The sequence below is a fragment of the Scyliorhinus torazame genome, chromosome 7 (genome assembly GCF_047496885.1).
Source record: "Scyliorhinus torazame isolate Kashiwa2021f chromosome 7, sScyTor2.1, whole genome shotgun sequence".
NCBI lineage: Eukaryota > Metazoa > Chordata > Chondrichthyes > Carcharhiniformes > Scyliorhinidae > Scyliorhinus > Scyliorhinus torazame.
The window spans coordinates 7,542,807-7,568,509 of NC_092713.1; the positions used below are offsets into that span (position 1 = coordinate 7,542,807).

At 47.4% G+C, this 25,703-nt stretch overlaps 2 protein-coding genes across 2 annotated transcripts in view; both read right to left on the reverse strand.

Annotated features, from left to right (window-relative positions):
* The window catches only part of LOC140427215 (uncharacterized), a 41,006-nt gene extending 40,051 nt beyond the window's left edge, over positions 1 to 955 (reverse strand). Inside the window, exon 1 of the mRNA XM_072512827.1 lies at positions 831 to 955. Coding sequence (XP_072368928.1) covers positions 831 to 955 — 125 coding nt within the window. The remainder of the gene's footprint in view (positions 1 to 830) is intronic.
* The window catches only part of tnni3k (TNNI3 interacting kinase), a 210,991-nt gene that overhangs the window by 42,125 nt on the left and 143,163 nt on the right, over positions 1 to 25,703 (reverse strand). The window contains 2 exon segments of the mRNA XM_072510295.1: positions 3,817 to 3,986; positions 4,116 to 4,175. Coding sequence (XP_072366396.1) covers positions 3,817 to 3,986; positions 4,116 to 4,175 — 230 coding nt within the window.

Here is a 25,703-nt window from a genome sequence, read left to right on the forward strand (position 1 = left end):
TCAGGACTTCTGACTTTAGTCGTGTCTCCTTAGCTTGTCCAAAGACCTTCTCGCACTGATCCGCCTATTTCCATTTCCAGTCTTGACACAATAAGTTTTGTAAAGGTTTGAGGATTGTTGCTGGATTAGGGACAAACCTTTCATAGTAGTTTAATAAGCCCCCAAACAATCAAAGTTCATTCACGTTTTGAGGTGGACGTGCCTAAGTTATGGCTTTTAATTTTCAAGGCGATTTGTGCAGTCCTTTGCATCTGTGACGTGCCCCAGATATTCAATAGAAGATTTGAAGAATTCACATTTCCCCTTCCACACTTGTCCATAATCTTCTCGTCTCTGGAGAGAACATCTAAATTTTGAAGGTGCTCTTCTTCATTCTTTCCAGGAACTAAGATGTTGTCTAGGTAGCACTGGGCTCCTTCTCATTCGCTGACAATTTGATCCACGGCCACTGGAATAACACGGGAGTGGATGTGGTGCCTTTGGCTATCTGAAAAGCTATTTGTGCATCGCGATTATCAAATATTGTTGTGAATCTGGATCCACATTAATCTGGAGATAAGTTCGAGTCAGGTCACCGTTACTGAAATTCTGGCCTCCAGCCAACCCAGCAAATAAATAATCAGTTAAAGGCAGAGGGTGCTGCTCTGTACACAGCGACAGATTGGTAGTGACCTTGAAATCACCACATATTTGTACCAAACCATCTTTCTTCATCACGGATACAATGGGTGTGGCCCAATGACTGACATTAATGGGTTCGAGGAGTCCCCATTTTGACCAGCTTCTTTAATTCTGCCTCGACCTTCGGCCTGATGGCATACGGCACTAACCGAGCCTTTGAGCATCTTGCTGGTCTTTTGTCCTTAATCTTTAGCTCGACTGAGGTCTCTTTAATGCTTCCCAGCTCTCCTTTAAAGGCTGTGGCCTGTTTCTTCAGAATCTTTACAATGTGCATGGACAAGTCTGGTGTCCTCCCATTTAGCTGCACGTTTACATTGATACGGCCCCTCAAAGCCACTATTTCCCCCCTCTGTATATTTTATGTGCCATCTCTGAGGGATTTAGGGTGATATGTCATAGCTGCTCTTGAGAAACAGTTTCTGGTACCAATGAAACTGCTGCTCCAGTGTCTACTTCCATTTTCACCGTTTGTCCGTGCAGCAAAGGGGCGATCCAGGAATGGTTCATTGCAGCAGTAATGGCCAGTACGTTCAACAACACTTTGTCTTCTGATTGTGACTCTGGGCCCTTTTTGCATCCTTTTTCTCTCATGTGGGATACTCTTCCCTCTATTCGATCTTTCACTTAATGTATTTGGTTCTTGCTTTTTCTAATTCTTGTTTGAAACTTGTTTCTTTCTCCAACCTGCCGTTTGATGTGCCCAATTGCATTTTGCATCTTTACTGCAGCAATCAGTTGCTGTGTGCCTGGTTTTTGCACATCGATGGCAATTTCAAACCTGTATTGGTGTTCGGGTCTCAGCCGGCATTTCATGGATTTAGTGCTCGAGCTTAATTGTTGTGCTTTATTAGGTGCTAGTTCCTTAGAGATCACTACTTCTAAAGCTTTCTTTAGGTCTAAGTTGCTTTCTATTAATAGCCCTTTTTGAATAGCTTCGCTTCTTAACCCCACACACAAGTCTGTCTCGAATGGTGTTTTCTAAGACATCTCCAAATTCACAATGTTCAACTAATTTTTCTTCAAAGTAGTTAACGAACTGTGTGATTGATTCATCTTCTTGCTGGTTATGTTTATGGAACTTGAACCTCCCGGTGATGACCAAGGGTTTTGGTGGTAAAAGGTCCGGTATTATCTCCACAAGCTCGCCATGGGTTTTGGAGCCTGGTTTTTCTAGTTGCACCAGACTTCACAGCACTGTGAAAGCTTCCCCACATCGTGCTCAGGAAAGTTGGGACTATTATCTCCGCTGAATTTTTGTTTTCCCAGACAAAGTATTTGAATCTTTCAGTGCATGAGCTCCAGCATTTGGTGATTTCGTCATCTGGTCTGCCGGTGTCAAAAGTTCCCGACATTTTACTTTTGGAAAGCACGCGTAAACACAAATGTGCCACGAGGTCTTTAACACAACCTCCTGACTTTTTTTTCAAACAAGGTAACCCTGAGCTCAGCCTGTTCCTTTCCAAGTTTCCCCTCATTCTCAGTTAATACCCGCAGGGTATTTGTTACTTTACTTGCTACTGACAGTAGGGGGAGCACTGCTCCAGAACTTTCCAGGAGTGACAGGTGGAGAGTTTCTTTTGATGCTGTTTTCACTGAAATCTCTGTTTAAGTTTTGGTTCCTTCGATGGCTGCTGCTATTACTCAGCGTCCCTCCATTGCCAACGTTGCTGTCGCGATGTTTTTGTCTTCTTCATCCTTTTTGGATGTCTGCCGCACGGATCGATTAATTTTCTTACTCCACCAGGTTGCTGCAGTTCTTTTTCGGGTGTTTTCAGTGTGGATCGGCCACCTCGTCGCCAGTTGTCTTTGAGGATTTTTAAAGGATAGACTTGCAGACCATGAAGGGACAAACAAACAAGAACTTTATTGGAAAGGAGTCTTCCCTACAGGCTGTAAGGCTAGGCTGACTGTCAGCCCGCACATTCTGATATCGTAAGTTGATTGATTGATTGATTAATTTATTGTCACATGTACCGAAGTACAGCGAAAAGTATTTTTCTGCGGCCGAGGGAACGTACACAGTACGTACATAGTAGACAAAAAAAGAATAATCGACTGCGTACATTGACAAATGGTACATCGACAAACAGTGATTGGTTACAGCGCGGAACAAGGGCCAAACAAGAGCAGCATAGGGTGTTGTGGGTAGTGTTCTTACAGGGAACAGATCAGTCCGAGGGGGAGTCGTTGAGGAGTCTAATAGCTGTGGGGAAGAATCTGTTCCTATGTCTGGATGTGTGGGTCTTCAGAATTCTGTATATTCTGCGTGATGGAAGGGTCTGGAAGAGGGCAAAGCCTGGGTGGGAGGTGTCTCTGATAATGCTGTCTGCCTTCCTGAGGCAGCGGGAGGTGTAGACAGAATCAATGTGGAGGTGGCAAGCTTGTGTGTGATGCGTTGGGCTGAGTTCACCACACTCTGCAGTTTCTTGCGATCTTGGGACGAGCAGTTGCCATACCAGGCTGTGATGCAGCCGAATAGGATGCTCTCTATCGCACATCTGTAGAAGTTTGAGAGAGTCGATGCAGACATGCCAAATTTCTTTAGCTTCCGTAGGAAGTAGAGACGTTGTTGGACTTTCTTGACTGTTGCATCAACGTGAGTGGACCGGGACAGACTGTTGGTGATGGTGACCCCCAGGAACTTAAAGCTATCGACCATCTCCACTTCGGAGCCATTGATGCAGACGGGAGTGTGTGTCGTGCTGAGCTTCCTGAAGTCGATGATCAGTTCCTTGGTCTTTCCGATATTTAGAGAGTGGTTGTTTTCGGTACACCATGCAACCAAGTGATCTATCTCCCTTCTGTAGTCTGATTCGTCGTTGTTTGAGATACGACCCACCACAGCCGTATCATCCGCAAACGTATAGATCGAATTGGAGTTAAATCTTGCCACACAGTACCTCGTTACAACTAGGAACAAACATGAATGCACAGCAAAAGTTATTATGAGGGACTGATTTCAAAACTTTAAACTGTTTCAACGACGTTGGTGCCGTTTTCCAAATAGACCCTCATGCTCTGAGGAATTTTCTGGGCCCATATTCTTAAGTCGAGGGCATTCTTGATAAAGATAGATTATGTTGAACTGGCCCCTCACCATAGACCTATTGCCCATCAGCTGTCCTGCTACCTTACCTCTGAGACCAGGTCGCGTACGCCCGTGCATTTAGGGCGTACTCCAGCTCGAATCGGGTACGCAGCGCCGCCACGTGACTCCTGCCCGGTCCCCCGCGAGCCATCAGACAGTCAGAGGAGGATGAGGGCGAGAGGGATCCACTGCTGTTACTGGAGGCTGGGGACATCAGCTGTGCCCGTGGAGAAGGAGAAAGGAGATTTCAGATCAGGAACTTTTAAACATCACAAGAAACGTCGCAGTTAAGGAAAATCCCCATTGCCCATCGAGGATAATCCATCCAAACACAACAAATCCCTACCTCAATGTTGCAAATGCATTCCTCCAAATTGGTAACCAACTGCGAAAAGTCAGGACGTTCCTGGAGGTGAAAGGCAAAGTAATCATTTTGATTAGACCAATCTCCAAATCGCCATATCACTCCCAGAGTACTCTGCACAGTTCTGCCTCCAGACCACACTTGGAGAACGGTGCAGGGTTGTAGGGCTGAATTGTCGTTCTGATGTCACAGATGCCAGGCTTATGTCCGGGACACAACCCCACAGCGCTGCAGTGTTTGATTCCTGACATGGGAAGCAGGCCGACTTCATGTTCTCAGGCGCCTGCTTGCAATAGAATTGGGAGCGAGAAGGTGCCGAATAGGAAACACGAAAACGCACCTGCGGGAGAGCAGGCTCGAGGTTCAGCAATGCCTCCCTTGAGAGCCTCAGGGAAGTGGCATCACATTGCCCCTTCCTGTTCTCTGGGAGTGGCAGGGGAAGGCCAGCCCATGCAGACTGGGCAGGCTGACTGGACGTGGCAGAGGGAGAGCGTGGCCACAGCACCATGAGGAGGACCTGGATTCAGCGCTGAAAATACTTTAATCACCTTCTGCGGACTGGCAAGGTGAGGGCAATGATGCACCGAGATGAGGGGTCGACAGGTCAGTAACAAAGTAACTGGAGTCAGCCATTCAGCCCATCGAACTACAGGCTAATACTTCCAGATAATTACTAATAGAGTGCTGCACTGTCAGAGGGTCAGTACTGAGGGAGTGCTGCACTGTCAGAGGGTCAGTACTGAGGGAGTGCTGCACTGTCAGAGGGTCAGTACTGAGGGAGTGCTGCATTGTCAGAGGGTCAGTACTGAGGGAGTGCTGCACTGTCAGAGGGTGAGTACTGAGGCAGTGCTGCACTGTCAGAGGGTCAGTACTGAGGGAGTGCTGCACTGTCAGAGGGTCAGTACTGACGGAGTGCTGTACTGTCAGAGGGTCAGTACTGAGGGAGTGCCGCACTGTCAGAGGGTCAGTACTGAGGCAGTGCTGCACTGTCAGAGGGTCAGTACTGAGGGAGTGCTGCACTGTCAGTGGGTCAGTACTGAGGGAGTGCTGCACTGTCAGAGGGTCAGTACTGTGGGAGTGCTGCACTGTCAGAGGGTCAGTACTGAGGGAGTGCTGCACTGTCAGAGGGTCAGTACTGAGGGAGCGCCGCACTGTCAGAGGGTCAGTACTGTGGGAGTGCTGCACTGTCAGAGGGTCAGTACTGAGGCAGTGCTGCACTGTCAGAGGGTCAGTACTGAGGCAGTGCTGCGCAGTTGGAGATACCATCTTCTCTTTTGGAGACAATAAATTGAGGTTCTACTTGCACTCTCGACTTATTGTAGAGGATCTAACAACACTCCTGGAAGAAGAGCATAAATGTGCCCTGGTGATCTGGTCGTTATTTAACCTTCAACCAACATAACTAAAAAGCAATTATCTGGTTACTACATTGCTGGAGCTTGCTGAGCTTAAATTGGCTGCATTTTCCAAACATTTAACTAAAAAAGAATCTCACTGAAATTATGAGCTTGAGCAAGGTGCTGTAAAATTGCAAATTTTGTATCAAGTGAGGTTACAATGGATTGAAAAGACATGAGCGACTTATAGATGGTCACAGCAATCTGTACTTGCTTCACCTTAAGACAGTGATACATCGCCACATAGTGCCTGCTAACTATACTTCCCCAATTGTGCAACTTTAAAGCAGTAATTTCCATTCTTCCTGCAGGGACAGTTCAAGGAAGATGATTGCTGTGCCAGGTTTCCAGGTTCCGTGTAAATAGCCACTGGGAAGCACATCGACATGAACAACATTAAAAGTAAGTTCATTTCCTTAAACCTCATTGTTACGCAAGAATGACTGAATTGGAAATTGGAAATTGCATTGTGCAGCTGCAGGTCAGCACGCTTCTCTCAAATTCTCCTCTCCGGTATTTTATCAGGAATATTAACCGGTTGATTTATTTCACAAAGTTCCAATTCCTGTTCTGCTGAAGGGTCATTTTGATCTGAAACGTTAACTCTGCAAGTTGCTGCCAGACCGTCTGAGTTACTCCAGCATGTTCTCTTTTTGTTCCAAAACTCGTGATCTCTACCCTCTAGAAGGACAAGAGCAGCAGATACCTGGGAACCCCACCACCTGGAGGTTCCCCTCCAACTCACTCACCACCCTGACTTGGAAATATATCGCCGTTCCATCACTGTCGCTGGGTCAAAATCCTGGAACTCCCTCCCTAACAGCACTGTGGGTGTACCTACACCATATGGACTGCAGCGGCTCAAGAAGGCTGCTCATCACAACCTTCTGAATAGAAGATTTTTTGCCAGAACATCTCATGTCCCCTTTTGCCCTCCTGATTTCTCTCTTAACTCTACTCCGACAAGCCCTATACTCTTCAAGGGATCCACTTGATCCCAGCTGCCTATGCATGTCATATGCTTCCTTCATCCTTTTGACCATGGCCTCAATAACCCGCGTCATTCAGGGTTCCCTCCTTCTACCAGCCTTACCCTTCACTTTAAGAGTATGTGCTCACTCTGAACCCTAGTTAACACACTTTTGAAAGACTCCCAATTACCAGCTGTCCCTATGCCTGTAAACAGGCTACCCCAATCAATTTTTAAAAGTTCCCGCCTAATACCATCGAAATTGGCCTTTCCCCAGACCTAACATTCTCCGTAGCTATCTTCAAACTAATGGAATCATGGTCACTGGTCCCAAAGTGATCCCTCACTAACATTTCCATCACCTGCTCTTCCTTATTCCCCAAAAGGAGGTCAGGATTTGACCCCTCCCTGGTCGGGCCATCCACATATTGAACGAGGGATCCTGAATACACTCGACAAATCTCTGTCCATTCAAACCCCTAATGAAGGTAACAATGTACTTTTGTAATGCAGGAAACATGGCAACTAATTTAACTTGAATAAGGTTCCAACAGTGGTGGAATCTTGCTGTGCACAAATTGGCTCCTCTGTTTCCTACTTTACAACAGTAATTACACCTCTACAACAATTTAATTGGCTGTCACATGATAAGTGATATAGAACTGCGAGTCTTCCCTTCTTGGCTCCTTCTCCTAATTTGTCTTGCCATCCCTGAAGATAGCAGCTGAGTGCAGCTCCTGCGGTCAAATAGCTGCCAGACATTCAATACCTGGGCTCAGAAGCAATGACAGGAGTATCAGAGGGCGTACAGTTGGAGGAAGATATACCCAGTGCGTCAGCATCTTTACAAGAGGAGAATGTTGGACTAGGTATTTTTTTATTCTTTCCTTCGATGGGGCAACATTGGCTTGGCCTGCATTTGTTGCCCATTGCTAATTGCCCTCATTAAGGTGGTGGTGAGCCGCCTTCGTGAAATGTTTCAGTCCAAATGGTACAGGTGCACCCACAGGGCTGATACAAAGAGAGTTCCAGGGTTTTGGAGTTTCCAGAAATGTCAGCGACAGTGGAGGAACGGGTGATATATTTCCAAGTCGGGGTGGTGAGTGACTTGGAGGGGAGCCTCCAGGTGGTGGGGTTCCCAGGTATCTGCTGCTCTTGGCCTTCCAGGTGGTGGTGGTCATGTGTTTGGAAGGTGCAGCAACTTCAGATGATCGGCTCTACCCCACCTCGACCCATTTGTTTTCATTTCATTTTAACCGTCTTTTACCATTTCTTTCTTAATATATATTCAATTCCACCCCCCCCCCCCAATCTTATCCACCTTTCCTTCATCTTTCTCCTCTTTGCTTCCCCCTTCCCCTCCCCCCACATCTACAGTTCACCCTCTGATGTTAGTTTCCCTGCTGTTTGGCCTTTCACATCTTGTGTCCTCTCTGGGGACTGCCATTCACGCTCTTTCCCCTTGGTTACTGTGGCCTTTAGCACCCGGTTTCCCTGGGTTTCTGTGGCTATGACTCATCTTTCATTCTCACTCCACAGTGTAAATATTTCCCACTTTCTCTGTCTGTTAGCTTTGACAAAGAGCCATCGGACTCGAAACGTTCTCTCTTTTCCCTCCCTACAGATGCTGCCAGACCTGCTGAGATTTTCCAGCATTTTCTCTTTCGTTCCTGTAAATTCTAAGATTAAAAGGTAAGCGAGCATGACGTGTGTCATGAAGGTTTGCCCGTATGGGACACAAAGTTCGGCCTGCGTGGGTCGGGAGGTCGGTCGGAATGTGTCGTGAAGGTTTGCCAGCGTGGGTCGCGAAGGTTGGCCGGTTGCCAAAGTGGGTCCCGGGAGAAAGCGTTTGAAAGACACTGATCGACACCAAGGTTCTTTCGGCAGCATCTTCCAAACCCACGACCACCGCCATCTGGTGGACAAATTTCTGGAAACTCCAAAACCCTGGAACTCTCTTTATATCATTGAATTCGATGTTCAGGCCGGAAGGCTGTAGCGTGCCTAACCGGAAGATGAGATGTTGTTCCTCCAGTTTGCGTTGAGCTTCACTGGAATATTGCAGCAGGCCAAGGACAGACATGTGGGAATGGGAGCAGGGTCTTGTCTTAAAATGGCAAGCATCAGGGAGGTCAGGATCCTGAATGCGCACAGACCGAAGATGATCAGCAAAGCGATCACCCAGTCTGCGTTTGGTCTCTCCGATATAGAGGAGACCACATTGGGAGCAGCGAATGCAGTAGAACAAATTGGAAGAGATGCAAGTGAAACGCTGCTTAACCTGGAATGAGTGTTTTGGGATGTTAAACATGGAAGAGGTAAAGGGGCAGGTGTTACACCTCCTGCGATTGCATGGGAAGGTGCCACGGGTGATGGGAGAGGTACTGGGTATGGTGGAGGAGTGGACTAAATTGTCTCGGAGGGAACGGTCTCTGCAGAATGCTGACAGAGGGAGTGAAGGGAAGATGTGGTTGGTAGTGGCATCACGCTGGAGTTGGCGAAAATGGCGGAGGATTATGCTTTGCATACGGAGGCTGGTGGGATGAAATGTGAGAACGAGGGGGACTCTATCCTTGTTCTGGGAGGGAGTGGAGGGGGCGAGGGTAGTGGTGCGGGAGATGGACCGCACATTGTTGAATTTACAGTGCAGAAGGAGACTATTCAGCCCATTGGGTCTACACCAGCCCCTGAAAGATCATCCTACCTCAGCCCACACCTCCACCCTATCCCCGTAACCCAGCAACACCACCTAACGTTTGGACACTATGGAGCTATTTATGAATAATAATCTTTATTATTGTCACAAGTAGGCTTACATTAACACTGCAATGGAGTTACTGTGAAAAGCCCCTAGTCGCCACATTCCGGCGCCTGTTCGGGTACACAGAGGGAGAATTCAGAATGTCCAATTCACCTAACAAGCACGTCTTTCGGGACTTGTGGGAGGGAGCTCCCGGAGTACCCGGAGGAAACCCACGCAGACACAGGGAGAACATGTAGACTCCGCACAGACAGTGACCCAAGCCGGGAATCGAACCCGGGTCCCTGGCGCTGTGAAGCAATAGTGCCAACCACTGTGCCACTGTGCTTTGTCCTCAAAATCTCACTTGAATAAGGTTCACAGGAAGAGAGGACAATAGACAAATCAGGTGCAGACTGCAGCCAGTTTCTTTGTGCCGTCTTCACCTTTATGAAAGTAGAAAAACCTACCTTGTATATGTAGGTCGTTGTGAAGGGCAATAGCAACAAAATGCTTGTTTTACTCAGCACTGGATACTCCTGGGAGGTGCTACTCCAGAATGCTGATAGCCTCATGGGCTTTTGGCATGTTTTTAACGTGCTGTCACAGGTCAGGAACAGCAGCGTTGTCTTTTCATTTGGAGTCACCTGTAACTTAATTGCTGACTCTGTGGTGTCAACCTCAAAAGGAATTTTCACCCAATATTTGTCTTTCAAAATCTGAAACCTCTCTTCTCATTTGCCAGTACATCCCTGCATATAACGCACCTGGGCTTTGCATCCTTATTTGCATTGGCACAATCGACGCAATCATACCGCAAGATATAATCTTTATATTTCTTTGTTCTGAGCTAAGTTTCTTTTTTCAGGACCATTAACCGGAGGCCTAGAGCTCTAACACTACCACTGCCCTGGACTCTCCTGAGCAGCTCTCTCCAGCAGATTCTGTTGTGAGACCCGATGCAATTGGGAAACTGCCTATTTGAGTCTCTGGCCGCCTCGTACTTGAGAAAATGTTGATCTTCACCGACATTGATCGTCACAGTTCACTTGCTTTGTTTGCCAGCAGCTGCAAAATCGAAACAACTCTACTCCCTGCTATGGTGCCTAAACCACGTCCCTGGATGGTGCTTTCGGTCAATTCTCCATTCAGGGTGCAGGACCTGCTCTCTGCTGCCGCCTCTGACCGGAGGACTCCACATGCAGCCAGATCTGTATCTCCTTTAAAAAAGCAGCAATGGTCGCAATTCTCCATTTAAAAGCAGTAGCAGCTGTTTGGCGCTTCTCCTGTAATTGGGACCACCACGGGATTGGTGGGACTGATCGCTCTGCGACCCACCTGACACCCGCCCACGACCCACCAGCGGGTCATGACCCTGAGTTTGGAAAAACCCTGTTGTTGATGTTACAGACTGCTGCCCCTGTGCGTCGGTGGTGGAGAGAATGAATGTTGAAGGTGGTGAATGGGGCGCCAATCCAGTGGCCTGCGTGGTCCTGGATGGTGTTGAGCTCCTCCAGTGGTTTTCAAGCCACACTCATCCAGGCAAGTGAAGAATGTTCCATCGCACTCCTGTTTTGTGCCTTGTTGCTGGTGGACAAACTTTAGATAGGCAGGGGGTGAGAATTGCCAGCCTGTGATCTGCTCTTGAAGCCACAGTATTAATATGGCTGGCTAGTGGGCGATTCCACTAGCCAGCCATAATGCCATTGAATGTCATGGGGAGATGCTTGGTTTCTCTTGAATGTTACTTGCCACTTATCAACCCAAGCCTGAATGTTGTCCAGGTCTTGTTGCATTTGGACATGGACTGCTTCAATATCAGAGAAGGCACGAATGGGGTCAATGTGCAATCATGAGTGATCATTCCCTTTTCTGACCATATTTTGGAAGGAAGGTCATTGATGAAGCAGCTGAAGGTGGTTGGTCCTAGGAACTGCCCTGAGGAACTCCTGGAGCTGAGATCATTGACCTCCAATAGCCCAAACTATATAGTCACTTGTTAGCACAGAACATGGGTATTATTGATAAAGGGAATTATTGTCAAAGCTTTTTGTTTAGAACTCATCAAGACAGATGCAAGAATGGCAAATTTCAAAGGGAGCAACAATTTATACTGCATGACAAAAAAGGTGCTGATTGGTTGCCAAGTTGGCTCCAATTGGTTGAGATATTGTCATGGAGAATGCATCAGTAAAGCCATTGTCCCTCGTCTTTATGTTTATTCAGAAAAGGTGCAATGTCTGAACACATTACTTTTGCTGCTAAGGACAGGCCCTGGGTATGAATATATGTAGATCCTCGCAAGCACAAGGAAGCTACTTGTGAGCTGGACTGAAAATGTTTAATTGATTGATTGTGTCATTTTTAGTAAAATTTGGGATTGTTCAGCAAGTGCTGCCCAATCGCAGAATCATACTTAACATTAGACAATTGGCAGAATCTTTTGACATTTTTTCAAAGTGTTGGTCTTAGTGAGAAAAACGAAGAGAATCCTGTCGACATCATCATCGAGAGAAATCGGTGTATCCTCAGCCACTTCAAAAAATATATATTTTCACAATAGATAATAATAATCTTTATTGTTGTCACAAGTAGGCTGACATTAACGCTGTAATGAAGTTACGGTGAAAAGCCCCTAGTCGCCACATTCCGGCGCCTGTTCGGGTCACAGAGGGAGAATTCAGAATGTCCAATTTACCTAACAGCACGTCTTTCGGGACTTGTGGGAGGAAACCGGAGCACCCGGAGAAAACCCACGCACACACGGGGAGAACGTGCAGACTCCACACAGACAGTGACCCAGCGGGGAATCGAACCTGGGGCCCTGGCGCTGTGAAGCCACAGTGCTATCCACTTGTGCTACCGTGCCGCCCGACAGACACCTGGCTAATGAACTGTTAAATTATTAAATTCAGGTTCCTGCATCATTGGAGTGGGGCAGGAAAAATTTAAAAATGGCACCTCAGCAGTGAGACTCCTGTTTTCTGATTTTCGCAGGATTTTGGGCCCGGGTTATGTTGAAGGCTGATATGGGCTCAGAATACCACCCGTTATGTTCTGAGTTTTATTAGCATGGTTTGGTTGAGTACAGTCTGCACTCTTCCTATTGTGAACAGTTGACGGCTGTGCTGTTTTATATGATCCACTAGCCATTTGAAAGTACGGCCTACAAACCCGGTATCACACCGACACTGAAATTCCCCAGCTGTTCAAGTGAACACAAGCATCCAGCAGAGGGCAGTAGAGCGGTGCTGCTGATTGGCTGTTGCAGGGAAAATTTGCATACGCCTGTGTGCTCACCCTAACTTGAAGGTGGTTTGTGGAGGAGCTGTTGTCAAGTGACACTTAAACCTGAAACACTTCTTTAGTGTTTCCTTCCCTACCCCCTCCTCTAACCAAAAAAAAATGATGTGGAGATGCCGGCGTTGGACTGGGGTGAGCACAGTAAGACGTCTTACAACACCAGGTTAAAGTCCAACAGGTTTGTTTCGATATCACTAGCTTTCAGAGCGCTGCTCCTTCCTCAGGTGAAAAAAACCCAACCGCTGTAAAGATCAAGAGGAAGGCTCGAGGGCAGGTAGAAGTGGAAAGAAGTTGAACCGTGACGTCACAGCCTGCAGGTAAGGGACTGGCTGGTGACTGGTAAGTAGTTTTTCTTTTATTTTCCCTCAGGTTGCTGAGTGAGTGCTTGCTGAGAAGGGGAGTGAACAACAGGTAAGCTCTTTCTTTCTTTTTCTTTTTTTATCTAGAGGGGATGGCAGGGAAGATAGTGCAATGTTCCTCCTGCAGAATGTTTGAGGTGAGGGACGCCATCAGTGTCCCTGCTGATTTCATCTGTGGGAAGTGCACCCATCTCCAGCTCCTCAGAAACCGTTAGTGAACTGGAGCTGGAGCTGGATGAACTTCGGATCATTCGGGAGGCAGAGGTGGTCATAGATAGAAGCTTCAGGGATGTAGTTACTCCGAAGAATAAAGATAGATGGGTGACGGTGAGAGGGGCTGGGAGGAAGCAGTCTGTACAGGGATCCCCTGCGGTCGTTCACCTTAGTAACAAGTATACTGCTTTGGATACTGTTGGGGGGGGGGGGACTTACCAGGGGTAAGCCATGGGGTACAGGTCTCTGGCACAGAGTCTGTCCCTGTTGCTCAGAAGGGAAGGGGGAGAGGAATAGAGCATTAGTCATTGGAGATTCTGTGGGAACGAGAGAGACTCGCGGTTGGTGTGTTGCCTCCCAGGTGCCAGGGTGCGTGATGTCTCGGATCGTGTTTTGGGGATTCTTAAGGGGGAGGGGGAGCAGCCCCAAGTCGTGGTCCACATAGGTACCAACAACATAGGTAAGAAAAGGGATAGGGATGTAAGGCAGGAATTCAGGGAGCTAGGGTGGAAACTTATATCTAGGACAAACAGAGTTATTATCTCTGTGTTGTTACCCGTGCCACATGATAGCGAGACGAGGAATATGGAGAGAGAGGAGTTGAACACGTGCCTACAGGGATGGTGCAGGAGGGAGGGTTTCAGATTTCTGGATAACTGGGGCTCATTCTGGGGTCGGTGGGACCTCTACAAACGGGATGGTCTACACCTGGCCCAGTCGGGTTGCAATATCTTGGGGGGAAATTTGCTAATGCTCTTCGAGAGGGTTTAAACTAGTTCAGCAGGGCTTGGGAACCTGAATTGTAACTCCAGTATACAGGAGGTTGAGAGTAGTGAGGTCATGAGTAAGGTTTCAAAGTTGCAGGAGTGTACCGGCAGGCAGGAAGGTGGTTTAAAGTGTGTCGTCTTCAATGCCACGAGCATCCGGAATAAGGTGGGTGAACTTGCGGCATGGGTTGGTACCTGGGACTTCGATGTTGCGGCCATTTCGGAGACATGGATAGAGCAGGGACAGGAATGGTTGTTGCAGGTGCTGGGGTTTAGATATTTCAGTAAGCTCAGGGAAGATGGTAAAAGAGGGGGAGGGGTGGCATTGTTAGTCAAGGACAGTATTATGGTGGAAGAAAGGACGTTTGATGAGGACTTGTCTACTGAGGTAGTATGGGCTGAGCTTAGAAACAGGAAAGGAGAGGTCGCCCTGTTAGGGGCTTTCTATAGGCCTCTGAAAAGTTCCAGAGATGTAGAGGAAAGGATTGCAAAGATGATTCTGGATAGGAGCGAAAGCAACAGGGTAATTGTTATGGGGGACTTTAGCTTTCCAAATATTGACTGGAAACGCTATAGTTCAAGGACATTAGATGGGTCCGTTTTTGTCCAATGTGTGCAGGAGGGTTTCCTGACACAGTATGTAGATAGGCCAACGAGAGGCGAGGCCATAATGGATTTGGTACTGGGTAATGAATCAGGAGAGGTTAGATTTGGAGGTATGTGAGTACTTTGGTGATAGTGACCACAATTCGATTACGTTTACTTTAGTGATGGAAAGGGATAGGTAGATACCGCAGGGGAAGAGTTTTATCTGGGGGAAAGGCAATTATGATGCGATGAGGCATGACCTAGGATGCATCGGATGGAGAGGAAAACTGCAGGGGATGGGCACAATGGAAATATGGAGCTTGTTCAAGGAACAGCTACTGCGCGTCCTTGATAAGTATGTACCTGTCAGGCAGGGAGGAAGTGGTCGAGCAAGGGAACCGTGGTTTACTAAAGCAGCCGAAACACTTGTCAAGAGGAAGAAGGAGGCTTATGTAAAGATGAGACATGGTTCAGTTAGGGCGCTCGAGAGTTACAAGTTAGCTAGGAAGGACCTAAAGAGAGAGCTAAGAAGAGCCAGGAGGGGACATGAGAAGTCTTTGGCAGGTAGGATCAAGGATAACCCTAAAGCTTTCTGTAGATATGTCAGGAATAAACGAATGACTAGGGTAAGAGTAGGGCCAGTCAAGGACAGTAGTGGGAAGTTGTGCTTGGAGTCCGAGGAGATAGGAGAGGTGCTAAATGAATATTTTTCATCAGTATTCACACAGGAAAAAGACAATGTTGTCGAGGAGAATACTGAGATTCAGGCTACTAGACTAGAAGGGCTTGAGGTTCATAAGGAGGAGGTGTTAGCAATTCTGGAAAGTGTGAAAATAGATAAATCCCCTGGGCTGGATGGGATTTATCCTAGGATTCTCTGGGAAGCTAGGGAGGAGATTGCTGAGCCTTTGGCTTTGATCTTTAAGTCATATTGGGGCTGAAACGCACAGGGCTAAATCGCTGGCTTTAAAAGCAGACCAAGGCAGGCCAGCAGCACGGTTCAATTCCCGTACCAGCCTCCACAAACAGGCGTCGGAATGTGGCGACTAGGGACTTTTCACAGTAACTTCATTTGAAGCCTACTTGTGACAATAAGTGATTTTCATTTCATTTTTCATTTCTTTGTCTACAGGAATAGTGCCAGAAGACTGGAGGATAGCAAATGTTGTCCCCTTGTTCAAGAAGGGGAGTAGAGACAACCCCGGTAACTATAGACCAGTGAGCCTTACGTCTGTTGTGGGCAAAATCTTGGAAAGGTTTATAAGAGATAGGATGTATAATCATCTGGAAAGGAATAATTTGATTAGAGATAGTCAACACGGTTTTGTGAAGGTTAGGTCGTGCCTCACAAACCTTATTGAGTTCTTTGAGAAGGTGACCAAACAGATGGATGAGGGTAAAGCAGTTGATGTGGTGTATATGGATTTCAGTAAAACGTTTGATAAGGTTCCCCACGGTAGGCTACTGCAGAAAATACGGAGGCATGGGATTCAGGGTGATTTAGCAGTTTGGATCACAAATTGGCTAGCTGGAAGAAGACAAAGGATGGTGGTTGATGGGAAATGTTCAGACTGGAGTCCAGTTACTAGTGGTGTACCACAAGGATCTGTTTTGGGGCCACTGCTGTTTGTCATTTTTATAAATGACCTGGAGGAGGGTGTAGAAGGATGGGTGAGTAAATTTGCAGATGACACTAAAGTCGGTGGAGTTGTGGACAGTGCGGAAGGATGTTACAAGTTACAGAGGGACATAGATAAGCTGCAGCGCTGGGCTGAGAGGTGGCAAATGGAGTTTAATGCAGAAAAGTGTAAGGTGATTCATTTTGGAAGGAATAACAGGAAGACAGAGTACTGGGCTGATGGTAAGACTCTTGGCAGTGTGGATGAGCAGAGAGATCTCGGTGTCCATGTACATAGATCCCTAAAAGTTGCCACCCAGGTTGAGAGGGTTGTTAAGAAGGCGTACGGTGTGTTCGCTTTTATTGGTAGAGGGATTGAGTTTCGGAGCCGTGATTCATGTTGCAGCTGTACAAAACTCTGGTGCGGCCGCATTTGGAGTATTGCGTGCAATGCTGGTTGCCACATTATAGGAAGGATGTGGAATCATTGGAAAGGGTGCAGAGGAGATTTACCAGAATGTTGCCTGGTATGGAGGGAAGATCTTATGAGGAAAGGCTGAGGGACTTGAGGCTGTTTTCGTTAGAGAGAAGAAGGTTAAGAGGTGACTTAATTGAGGCATACAAGATGGTCAGAGGATTAGATAGGGTGGACAGTGAGAGCCTTTTTCCTCGGATGGTGATGCCTAGCACAAGGGGACATAGCTTTAAATTGAGGGGAGATAGATATAGGACAGATGTCAGGGGTAGGTTCTTTACTCAGAGAGTAGTAAGGGCGTGGAATGCCCTGCCTGCAACAGTAGTGGACTCGCCAACACTAAGGTCATTCAAATGGTCATTGGATAGACATATGGACGATAAGGGAATAGTGTAGATGGGCTTTAGAGTGGTTTCACAGGTCGGCGCAACATTGAGGGCCGAAGGGCCTGTACTGCGCTGTAATGTTCTATGTTCTATGTTCTAAATTCATACACACATTACTCACTTGTGTGATAGTTTTGACGGCAGCACCCTGTTAGTGGAAAAAAAACACTCACTTCACCACTGCCTCGTAGCAACGAGAAATGGTTAGCTTCACCTGTTGCTCAAATTTTGATTCCCCTTCCGGGGTGATTTGAGGCAGACTGGGCAAATTACACTCACAGAATTGAACATAGAACAAAGAAATGTACAGCACAGGAACAGGCCCTTCGGCCCTCCAAGCCCATGCCGACCATGCTGCCGTCTAAACTAAAATCTTCTACACTTCCATGGTCCGTATCCCTCTATTCCCATCCTATTCAAGTATTTGTCAAAATGCCCCTTAAATGTCACTATCGTCCCTGCTTCCACCACCTCCTCCGGCAGCAAGTTCCAGGCACCCACTACCCTCTGTGTAAAAAATTTGCCTCGTACATCTCTTTTAAACCTTGCCCCTTGCACCTTTAACCTATGCCCCCTAGTAATTGACGCCTCTACCCTGGGAAAAAGTCTCTGACTATCCACTCTGTCTATACCCCTCATAATTTTGTAGACCTCTATCAGGTCGCCCTTCAACCTCCTTCGTTCCAGTGAGAACAAATCAAGTTTATTCAACCTCTCCTCATAGCTAATGCCCTCCATACCAGGCAACATCCTGGTAAATCTCTTTTGCACCCTTTCTAAAGTCTCCACATCCTTCTGGTAGTGTGGCGACCAGAATTGAACACTATACTCCAAGTGTGACCTAACTAAGGTTCTATACAGCTGCAACATGACTTGCCAATTTTTATATTCAGTGCCCCGGCCAATGAAAGCACGCATGCCGCATGCCTCCTTGACTACCTTCTCCACCTGTGTTGCCCCTTACGGTGACCTGTGGACCTGTACACCTAGATCTCTCTGACTGTCAATACGCGTGAGGGTTCTACCATTCACTGTATATTCCCTACCTGCATTAGACCTTCCAAAATGCATTACCTCACATTTGTCCGGATTAAACTCCATCTGCCATCTCTCCGCCCAAGTCTCCAAACGACCTAAATCTTGCTGTATCCTCTGACAGTCCTCATCGCTATCCGCAATTCCACCAACCTTTGTGTCGTCTGCAAACTTACTAATCAGACCAGTTACATTTTCCTCCAAATCATTTCCAATCCAAATACTACAAAGAGCAAAGGTCCCAGCACTGATCCCTGCGGAACACCACTGGTCACAGCCCTCCAATCAGAAAAGCATCCTTCCATTGTTACTCTCTGCCTTCTATGACCTAGTCAGTTCCTTATCCACCTTGCCAGCTCACCTCTGATCCTGTGTGACTTCACCTTTTGTACCAGTCTGCCATGAGGGACCTTGTCAAAGGCCTTACTGAAGTCCATATAGACAACGTCCACTGCGCTACCTGCATCAATCATCTTTGTGACCTCCTCGAAAAACTCTATCAAGTTAGTGAGACACAACCTCCCCTTCACAAAACTGTGCTGCCTTTCGCTAATACAACCCCTTGCTTCCAAATGGGAGGAGATCCTGTCTCGAAGAATTCTTTCCAGTAATTTCCCTACCACTGACGTAAGGCTCACCGGCCTTTGGTTCCCTGGGTTATCCTTGCTACCTCTCTTAAACAAAGGAACAACATTGGCTTTTCTCCAGTCCTCTGGGACATCCAACATATGCAATGCTAACCTCTCCTAATGTCCCAATCAGAGTTGACTTACTAAAAAATCAGCACCATTTCTCACCCAGTATAAATTGTTGTTCCCCAAGAAATTTGAGATTGTTGCGTTGTGTATTGATGTGTTCAGGATGAAAAACTTCAACAGCAATGTCTTTCATTTCAGCAAAACCACAAACATCTTCCTTCATGTTAACTTCCCCCCCGTTTCCCATTGAATCCAGGATGACTCCAACCAGCGTCGGGTATCCCCCTGGTTCCCATTGACTCCAGTTTAGCTCGGGCTCCTTGATGCCGCACTCGGTCAAACGCTGCCTTGATGTCGAGGGCAGTCACTCTCACCTCACCTCTGGCATTCAGCTCTTTTGTCCATGTTTGAACCAAGGCTGTAATGAGGGCAGGAGCTGAGTGACCCTGGTGGAGCCCAAACTGAGCGTCTATGAGCAGGTTATTGCTGAGTAAGTGATGCTTAATGCTGCTGTTGATGATTCCTTCCATCACCTTACTGATGATCCAAAGTAGATAGGGTGGTAATTGGCTGGGTTGGATTTGTCCTGTTTCTTGTGTACAGGACACACCTGGGCAATTTTCCACATTGCCGGGTAGATGCCAGTGTTGTAGCTGTACTGGAACAGCTTGGCTAGGGGTGAGGCAAGGTCTGGAGCGCAAGTCTCCAGTACTATTGCCGGAATAATGTCAGGACACCTCTCCTTTGCAGTGTCCAGTGCCTTCAGCCGTTTCTTGATATCACGGGGAGTGAATCGTATTGGCTGAAGACTGACGTCTGTGATGCTGGGGACCTCCGGAGGAGACCGAGATGGATCATCCACTCGGCACTTCTGGCTGAAGATTGTTGCGAATGCCTCAGCCTTGTCTTTTGCACAGATGTGCTGGGCTCCTCCATCATTGAGGATGGGGATATTTGTGGAGCCTCCTCCTCCAGTGAGTTGTTTAATTGTCCACCACCATTCACGGCTGGATGTGGCAGGACTGCAGAGCTTAGATCTGATGTGTTGGTTGTGTGATCGCTTCGCTCTGTCTATTACTTGCTGCTTCTGCTGTTTGCCACACAAGTAGTCCTGTGTTGTAGCTTCACCAGGTTGACGCCTCATTTTTCGGTATGCCTGGTGTTGCTCCTGGCACGCTCTCCTGCACTCTTCACTGAACCAGGGTTGGTCCCCTGGCTGGGGGGTGATGGTAGAGGGGGGGATATGCTGGGCCGTGAGGTTGCAGATTGTGGTTGATACAATTCTGCTGCTGCTGATGTCCCACAGCGCCGCGTGGATGCCCAGTCTGGAGTTGCTCGGTCTGTTTGAAGTCTATCCCATTGAGCACGGTGGTAGTGCCACACAACACGATGGAGGGTATCCTCAATGTGAAGACGGGACTTTGTCTCCACAAGGACTGTGCGTTGGTCACTCCTGCCGATACTGTCATGGACAGATACATCTGCAGCAGGCAGGTTGGTGAGGATGAGGTCAAGTATGTTTTTCCCTCTTGTTGGTTCCCTCACCATAGAGAGGTACAGTTTGTAATAATAATAATCATCTCTATTGTCACAAGTAGGCTTACATTGACACTGCAATGAAGTTACTGTGAAAAGCCCCTAGTCGCCACATTCCGGCGCCTGTTCGGGTACACAGAGGGAGAATTCAGAATATCCAATTCACCTAACGCGCATGTCTTTTGGGACTTTGTCCTTCAAGTCTCAGTCAGGATCATACAAAATAAATGACCAAGTAAAAGATTTAGCACGTCTGAGAAAGAATATCATGAATTATTTGTGTCTTGTTCTTCCAGGAAACTTAGTCCTGATTTCAGTGATGTTCTCCATTTCGCTGCGCCCCCCCATCAGCGCTGGCTGCACACCCGCCTGCATTGTGTGTACAGAAAACGTAACCATTTGTCACGGTCTGACCTACATCCCAGGTTTGTTCATATCATCGCAAGCTCAGTTTTGCCTTGTTCTTCCTGAAACTCTGGCCACTCTGCCCTGGATCTTCAGGTGCGAGGCAGCTTAATGAACCCCCAAAGTGACGGGTAGGAGGCTGACACACGTCCCCACCAGGAAGTGGATCCATATCCGCCATGTCACTTACGGTAGAACTATTGGTGGCAATTAGGACCCTGCATGATTCAGTTCTCGAACGCCCCCCCCCCACATTTTATCATCTCACGTTGGACTCACGCATGACACTTACTGAAAAGAAGCCCCTCCTTATTCTTAATCGAATGTGGAGCCAGGAGCAGCAGCAGCAGCTGGTTATGACACCACAACTTGGAACAGCAGCTGCGCTCCTCTCTCTGTTCCTCTATAGAATCCTTCCAGTGCCATTCAGTCCATCGAATCTGCACCGACTCTCTGAAAGAGCCCCTATTCCTTGTGACCTCCCACAACCTGTACAACTTTGGACACTAAGAGGCAATTTAGCATGACCAATCTGTCTTTGAAGTGTGGGAGGCAACCTGAGCACCCGGAGGAGAACGTGCAGACCCCACACATTCAATAACCCCAGATCGGAATCGAACCCGGGTGCCTGCCGCTGTGAGGCAGCAGTGCTAACCACTGTGCCACCGTGCCGCCCATCGATCTGAATCATTGGCTTCTCCAATTTCACCAAATCCACCCTCTCGCCAGGCCGAAGTCTGAGTGATCCCTTCCTGGTGACATTAATGTGCTCACCACCAGGCTGCATAGACTCTCGGCAGTTGTGATCTGGAAGGTGCTGCCTGAAAGGGCGATGGAAGCAGATTCAATAATAACTTGCAAAAGGGATATTGGATAAATATCGGAAAAAGGAGACAGTTGTAGGACTATAGGTAAAGAGCCGGGGAGTGGAACCATTTGGATAAGTTATTCAAAGAGCCAGCAATAACAGGCAGGTCAAATGAGACTCAGTTTGATGGCCTGTTGAATTTAACCATTGTTACAATCACTCTGCATTCGAGATTTTGAAATCTCTTGATCTGTAATGTGTGCTATTTCGTTGCAGCTGTTCCGCAAACCACAACGGCCCTGCTACTTACTGATGGTATCATCCCATCCATAGAGAAACCAAACCTGGCTAATCTGTCCTCCTTGACCTTGTTGAAGCTGAGTAACAATGGAATTGTGGACATCAATGAGGATTGTTTCCATGGGCTTTCTGGTCTCAGGGCCCTGCTGCTTGATCAGAATCAAATAACAAGTGATACCATCATGGAACTTACTTTTACTGGGACCCCTAACCTGGAAAGACTTCAACTGGGCAATAATGGCATTAGCCAAATCAACAGGAGCTGGTTCAGCAACTTGACTCAGCTGGGCTTCCTAAACCTGGGGCGGAATCACATCACCAAACTAGAAGCAGACACTTTCACAAGGTCAAACCTTCGAAACCTCCAAGTCCTGGATCTCTCCAACAACTCCATTTATTACATTGACAAGCATGCTTTTCGAGGCCTCGGAGGCCTGAGGTGGTTGGACCTCTCGAGGAACAGGCTGACGGGAATGGCTGACTCCTTCTCACACTTACCGAAGCTCTCGGTGCTGAACCTGAACCTCAATCACTGGAACTGTACCTGTCAGCTGCAGGAGCTGACCGTGTTTCTGAGAAACTTTGTCACATGCCCTGACCGGACCTTAATAAATGCCAAAGAGCTGGTCTGTGAGAGGACAGAGAGTTTGGCGGTTCAGAAGGTTCTGCAGTTAACAGACGCCAACTGTACATCTCAGTCCCAAAATGGCACCGTTACAGCAGAGAGTGGGAATTACAGGCGTTATCTGCGTGATGTTGTTTTGGTAGCACTATTCTGTTTTGCAGGTAACGTCCAAATCTTTTCAATCTGTAAAAAAAAAGTGTGAATTCTCTTTCCCAGAGAGAAGTCTTACACCAGATTAAAGTCCACCAGGTTTGTTTGGAATCACTAGCTTTCAGAGGGTAGCTCCTTCCTCGGGAGCTGATGCTCCGAAAGCTAATGTTTCCAAACAAACCTGGGGTCTCTGCCTCCGCCCCCCTTTCAGGCAGCGAGTTCCAGACCCCCCTCCTCCCCTCCCCCCTCTGGGTGAAAGCTTTTTCCTCACATCCCCTCGAAACCTCCTGCCCCTCATCTTAAATCTCTGCCCCCTGGTCATTGACCCCTCTGCCAAGGGGATAAGTTTCTTCCTGTCGACTCTATCTGTGTCCCGCATAATTTTATACATCTCAGTCCTGTCCCCCCTCAGTCTCCTCTGCTCCAAGGAAAACAACCCCAGTCTATCCAATCTCCCTTCATAACGAACACTCTTCAGTCCAGGCAACACCCTGGTAAACCTCCTCTGCACCCTGTCCAGTGCGATCACATCCCTCCTATAATGTGGATTCCAGAACTGCTCACAATACTCTCACTGTGGCCTAACCAACGTTTTACACAGTTCCAGCATAACCTCCCTGCTCTTAAACTCTATGCCTCGGCTAATAAAGGAAAGTTTACCATCTGCCTTCTTACCCACTGTACCCACCGGCTCTGCTACCTTAAGGGACGGGTGTACATGCACACCAAGGTCCCTCTGACCCTCGGTGCTTCCCAGGGTCCTGCCGTTTATCATGTATTCCCTCGCCTTGTTTGTCCTGCCCAAGTGCTCTTACATTCGCTCTCAGTCTCGCATGTGGAACCTTATCAAAAGCCTTGCGAAAGTCCAAGTGACAACGTCAAATACATTGCCCTCATCAACACACCTGGTCACCTATTTGAAAAATTTGATCATGACCTCCCCTTAACAGAACCATGCTGACTGTTCTTGATTAATCCCTGCCTCTCCAAATGTGGCACGGTAGCACAGTGGTTAGCACTGATGCCTCACAGCTCCAGGGTCCCAGATTCGATTCCCGGCTTGGGTCACTGTCTGTGCGGAGTCTGCACGTTCTCCCCATGTCTGCGTGGGTTTCCTCCGGGTGCTCCGGTTTCCTCCCACAAGTCCCGAAAGATGCGCTATTAGGTAATTTGAACATTCTGAATTCTCCCTCTGTGTACCCGAACAGGTGCCGGAATGGGGGAAAAGACTAGGGGCTTTTCACAGTAACTTCATTGCAGTGTTAATGTAAGCCTACTTGTGACAATAAAGATTATTATTATTGTTATTATTAATTCTGTCTCAATAAGACCATTAGACATAGGAGCAGAATTAGGCCACTCGGCCCATCGAGTCTGCTCCGCCATTCAATCATGGCTGATATTTTCTCATCCCCATTCTCCTGCCTTCTCCCCATAACCCCTGATCCCCTTATCAGAAAAGCTTCCAATAGTCTCCCCACCACGGAGGTTAGACTGACTGGCATATAGTTTCTCGGTTTATCCCTTCCTTCCACATTGGCGATCCTCCAGTCCTCCGGCACCTCTCCTGTGGCCAGAGAAGAATTGAAAATTATTGCCAGCACCCCTGCTATTTCCTCCCTTGCCTCGCTCAGCAGCCTGGGATACATTTCATCTGACCCTGGAGATTTGTCTACTTTTAAGCCTTTCCAGACCATTCAGACGCTCCTCTCTGTCTATGTTAATCTCTTTAACTTTATTACAGTTCTTCTCCCTGATTTCTAAATCCACATCGTCCTTCTCACGAATGAACACTGACACAAAGTACTCATTTAGGACCCTACGTACATCCTCTGCCTCCACACACAAACTACCCCTGTGGTCCTTAATGGGACCACTCGTTTCCCTAGTTATCCTTTTATCCTTAATGTACTTGCAAAACAACTCAGGATTTTCCTTTATTTTACCTGTCTGCATCCTTCCAGGTCCCTTTTTTGCTCCATTTTAAATTCCCTCTTGCACAGGGGCTGGTTTAGCAAGGGGCTGGTTTAGCACAGGGCTAAATCGCTGGCTTTGAAAGCAGACCAAGGCAGGCCAGCAGCACGGTTCAATTCCCGTACCGGCCTCCCTGAACAGGCGGCGGAATGTGGCGACTAGGGGCTTTTCACAGTAACTTCATTTGAAGCCTACTTGTGACAATAAGTGATTTTCATTTAATTTCACATTCTATATGCCTTCCGCTGTTTTGAGCCCTCGATATCTGCCAGAAGCCTCCCTTTTTCTCCTGATCCGATGCTGTATATCCCTCAGTATCCAGGGATCACTGGATTTGTTAGTCCCACCCTTTCTCTTGATTGTACCATGTTGGCCCTGCACTCTCCCTATTTCCTTCTTGAATGCGTCCCACTGTTCTGTCACAGATTTATCCAAAAGTGTCCACTCTGGCCAAATCATATCTGATCTTATTGAATTCGGCCATCCCGCAGCTTACAACTTTTATCTCAGGCCCAACCTTGACCTTTTTCGTAACAATCTTGAATCTAAAGGAGTTATGATCACTATCTGCAAAATGTTCCCACACTGATATTTCAGCCGCTTGCCCAGCTTCATTACCGAAAATTAAGTCCAGGACCTCCGCCTCTCCTGTAGATCCGTCTAAGCACTGGCTTAAAAGGTTCACCTGGATACATTTTGGGAATTCTGCTCCCTCTAAGCCTTTCACACTATGGCTACCCCAGCTAATATTGGGGAAGTTGAAATCCCCACTGCCTCTAGTGCCCTATTATGTGGGGATGGCGGTGTTGGACTGGGGTGGGCACAGTAAGAAGCCTTGCAACACCAGGTTAAAATCCAGCAGGTTTGTTTGGAATCACTAGCTTTCGGAGCATAGCTCCTTCATCAGATCACCTGCGCTATTACCTTTACACGTCTCTGAAATTTGCATACATATCTGCTCTTCTATTTCTCTCGGGCTGTTAGGGGGTCTATAGAACATTCCCAACAATGTGATTGCTCCTTTTTGGTTTTTACATTCTACTCAGATGGCTTGATTTGAAGAGATTTTGAAGATGTCATCCCTCCTTACTGCTGTAATTGATTCCCTGATCAAAACTGTGACCCCCCCCCCCCTCCTCTTTTAGCTCCTTCCTTGTCTCGCCTGAAGACGGGTAGGTATAATCTCTCAGTTCTGGTATCATTTCAGTAAATTTATTTCTTGC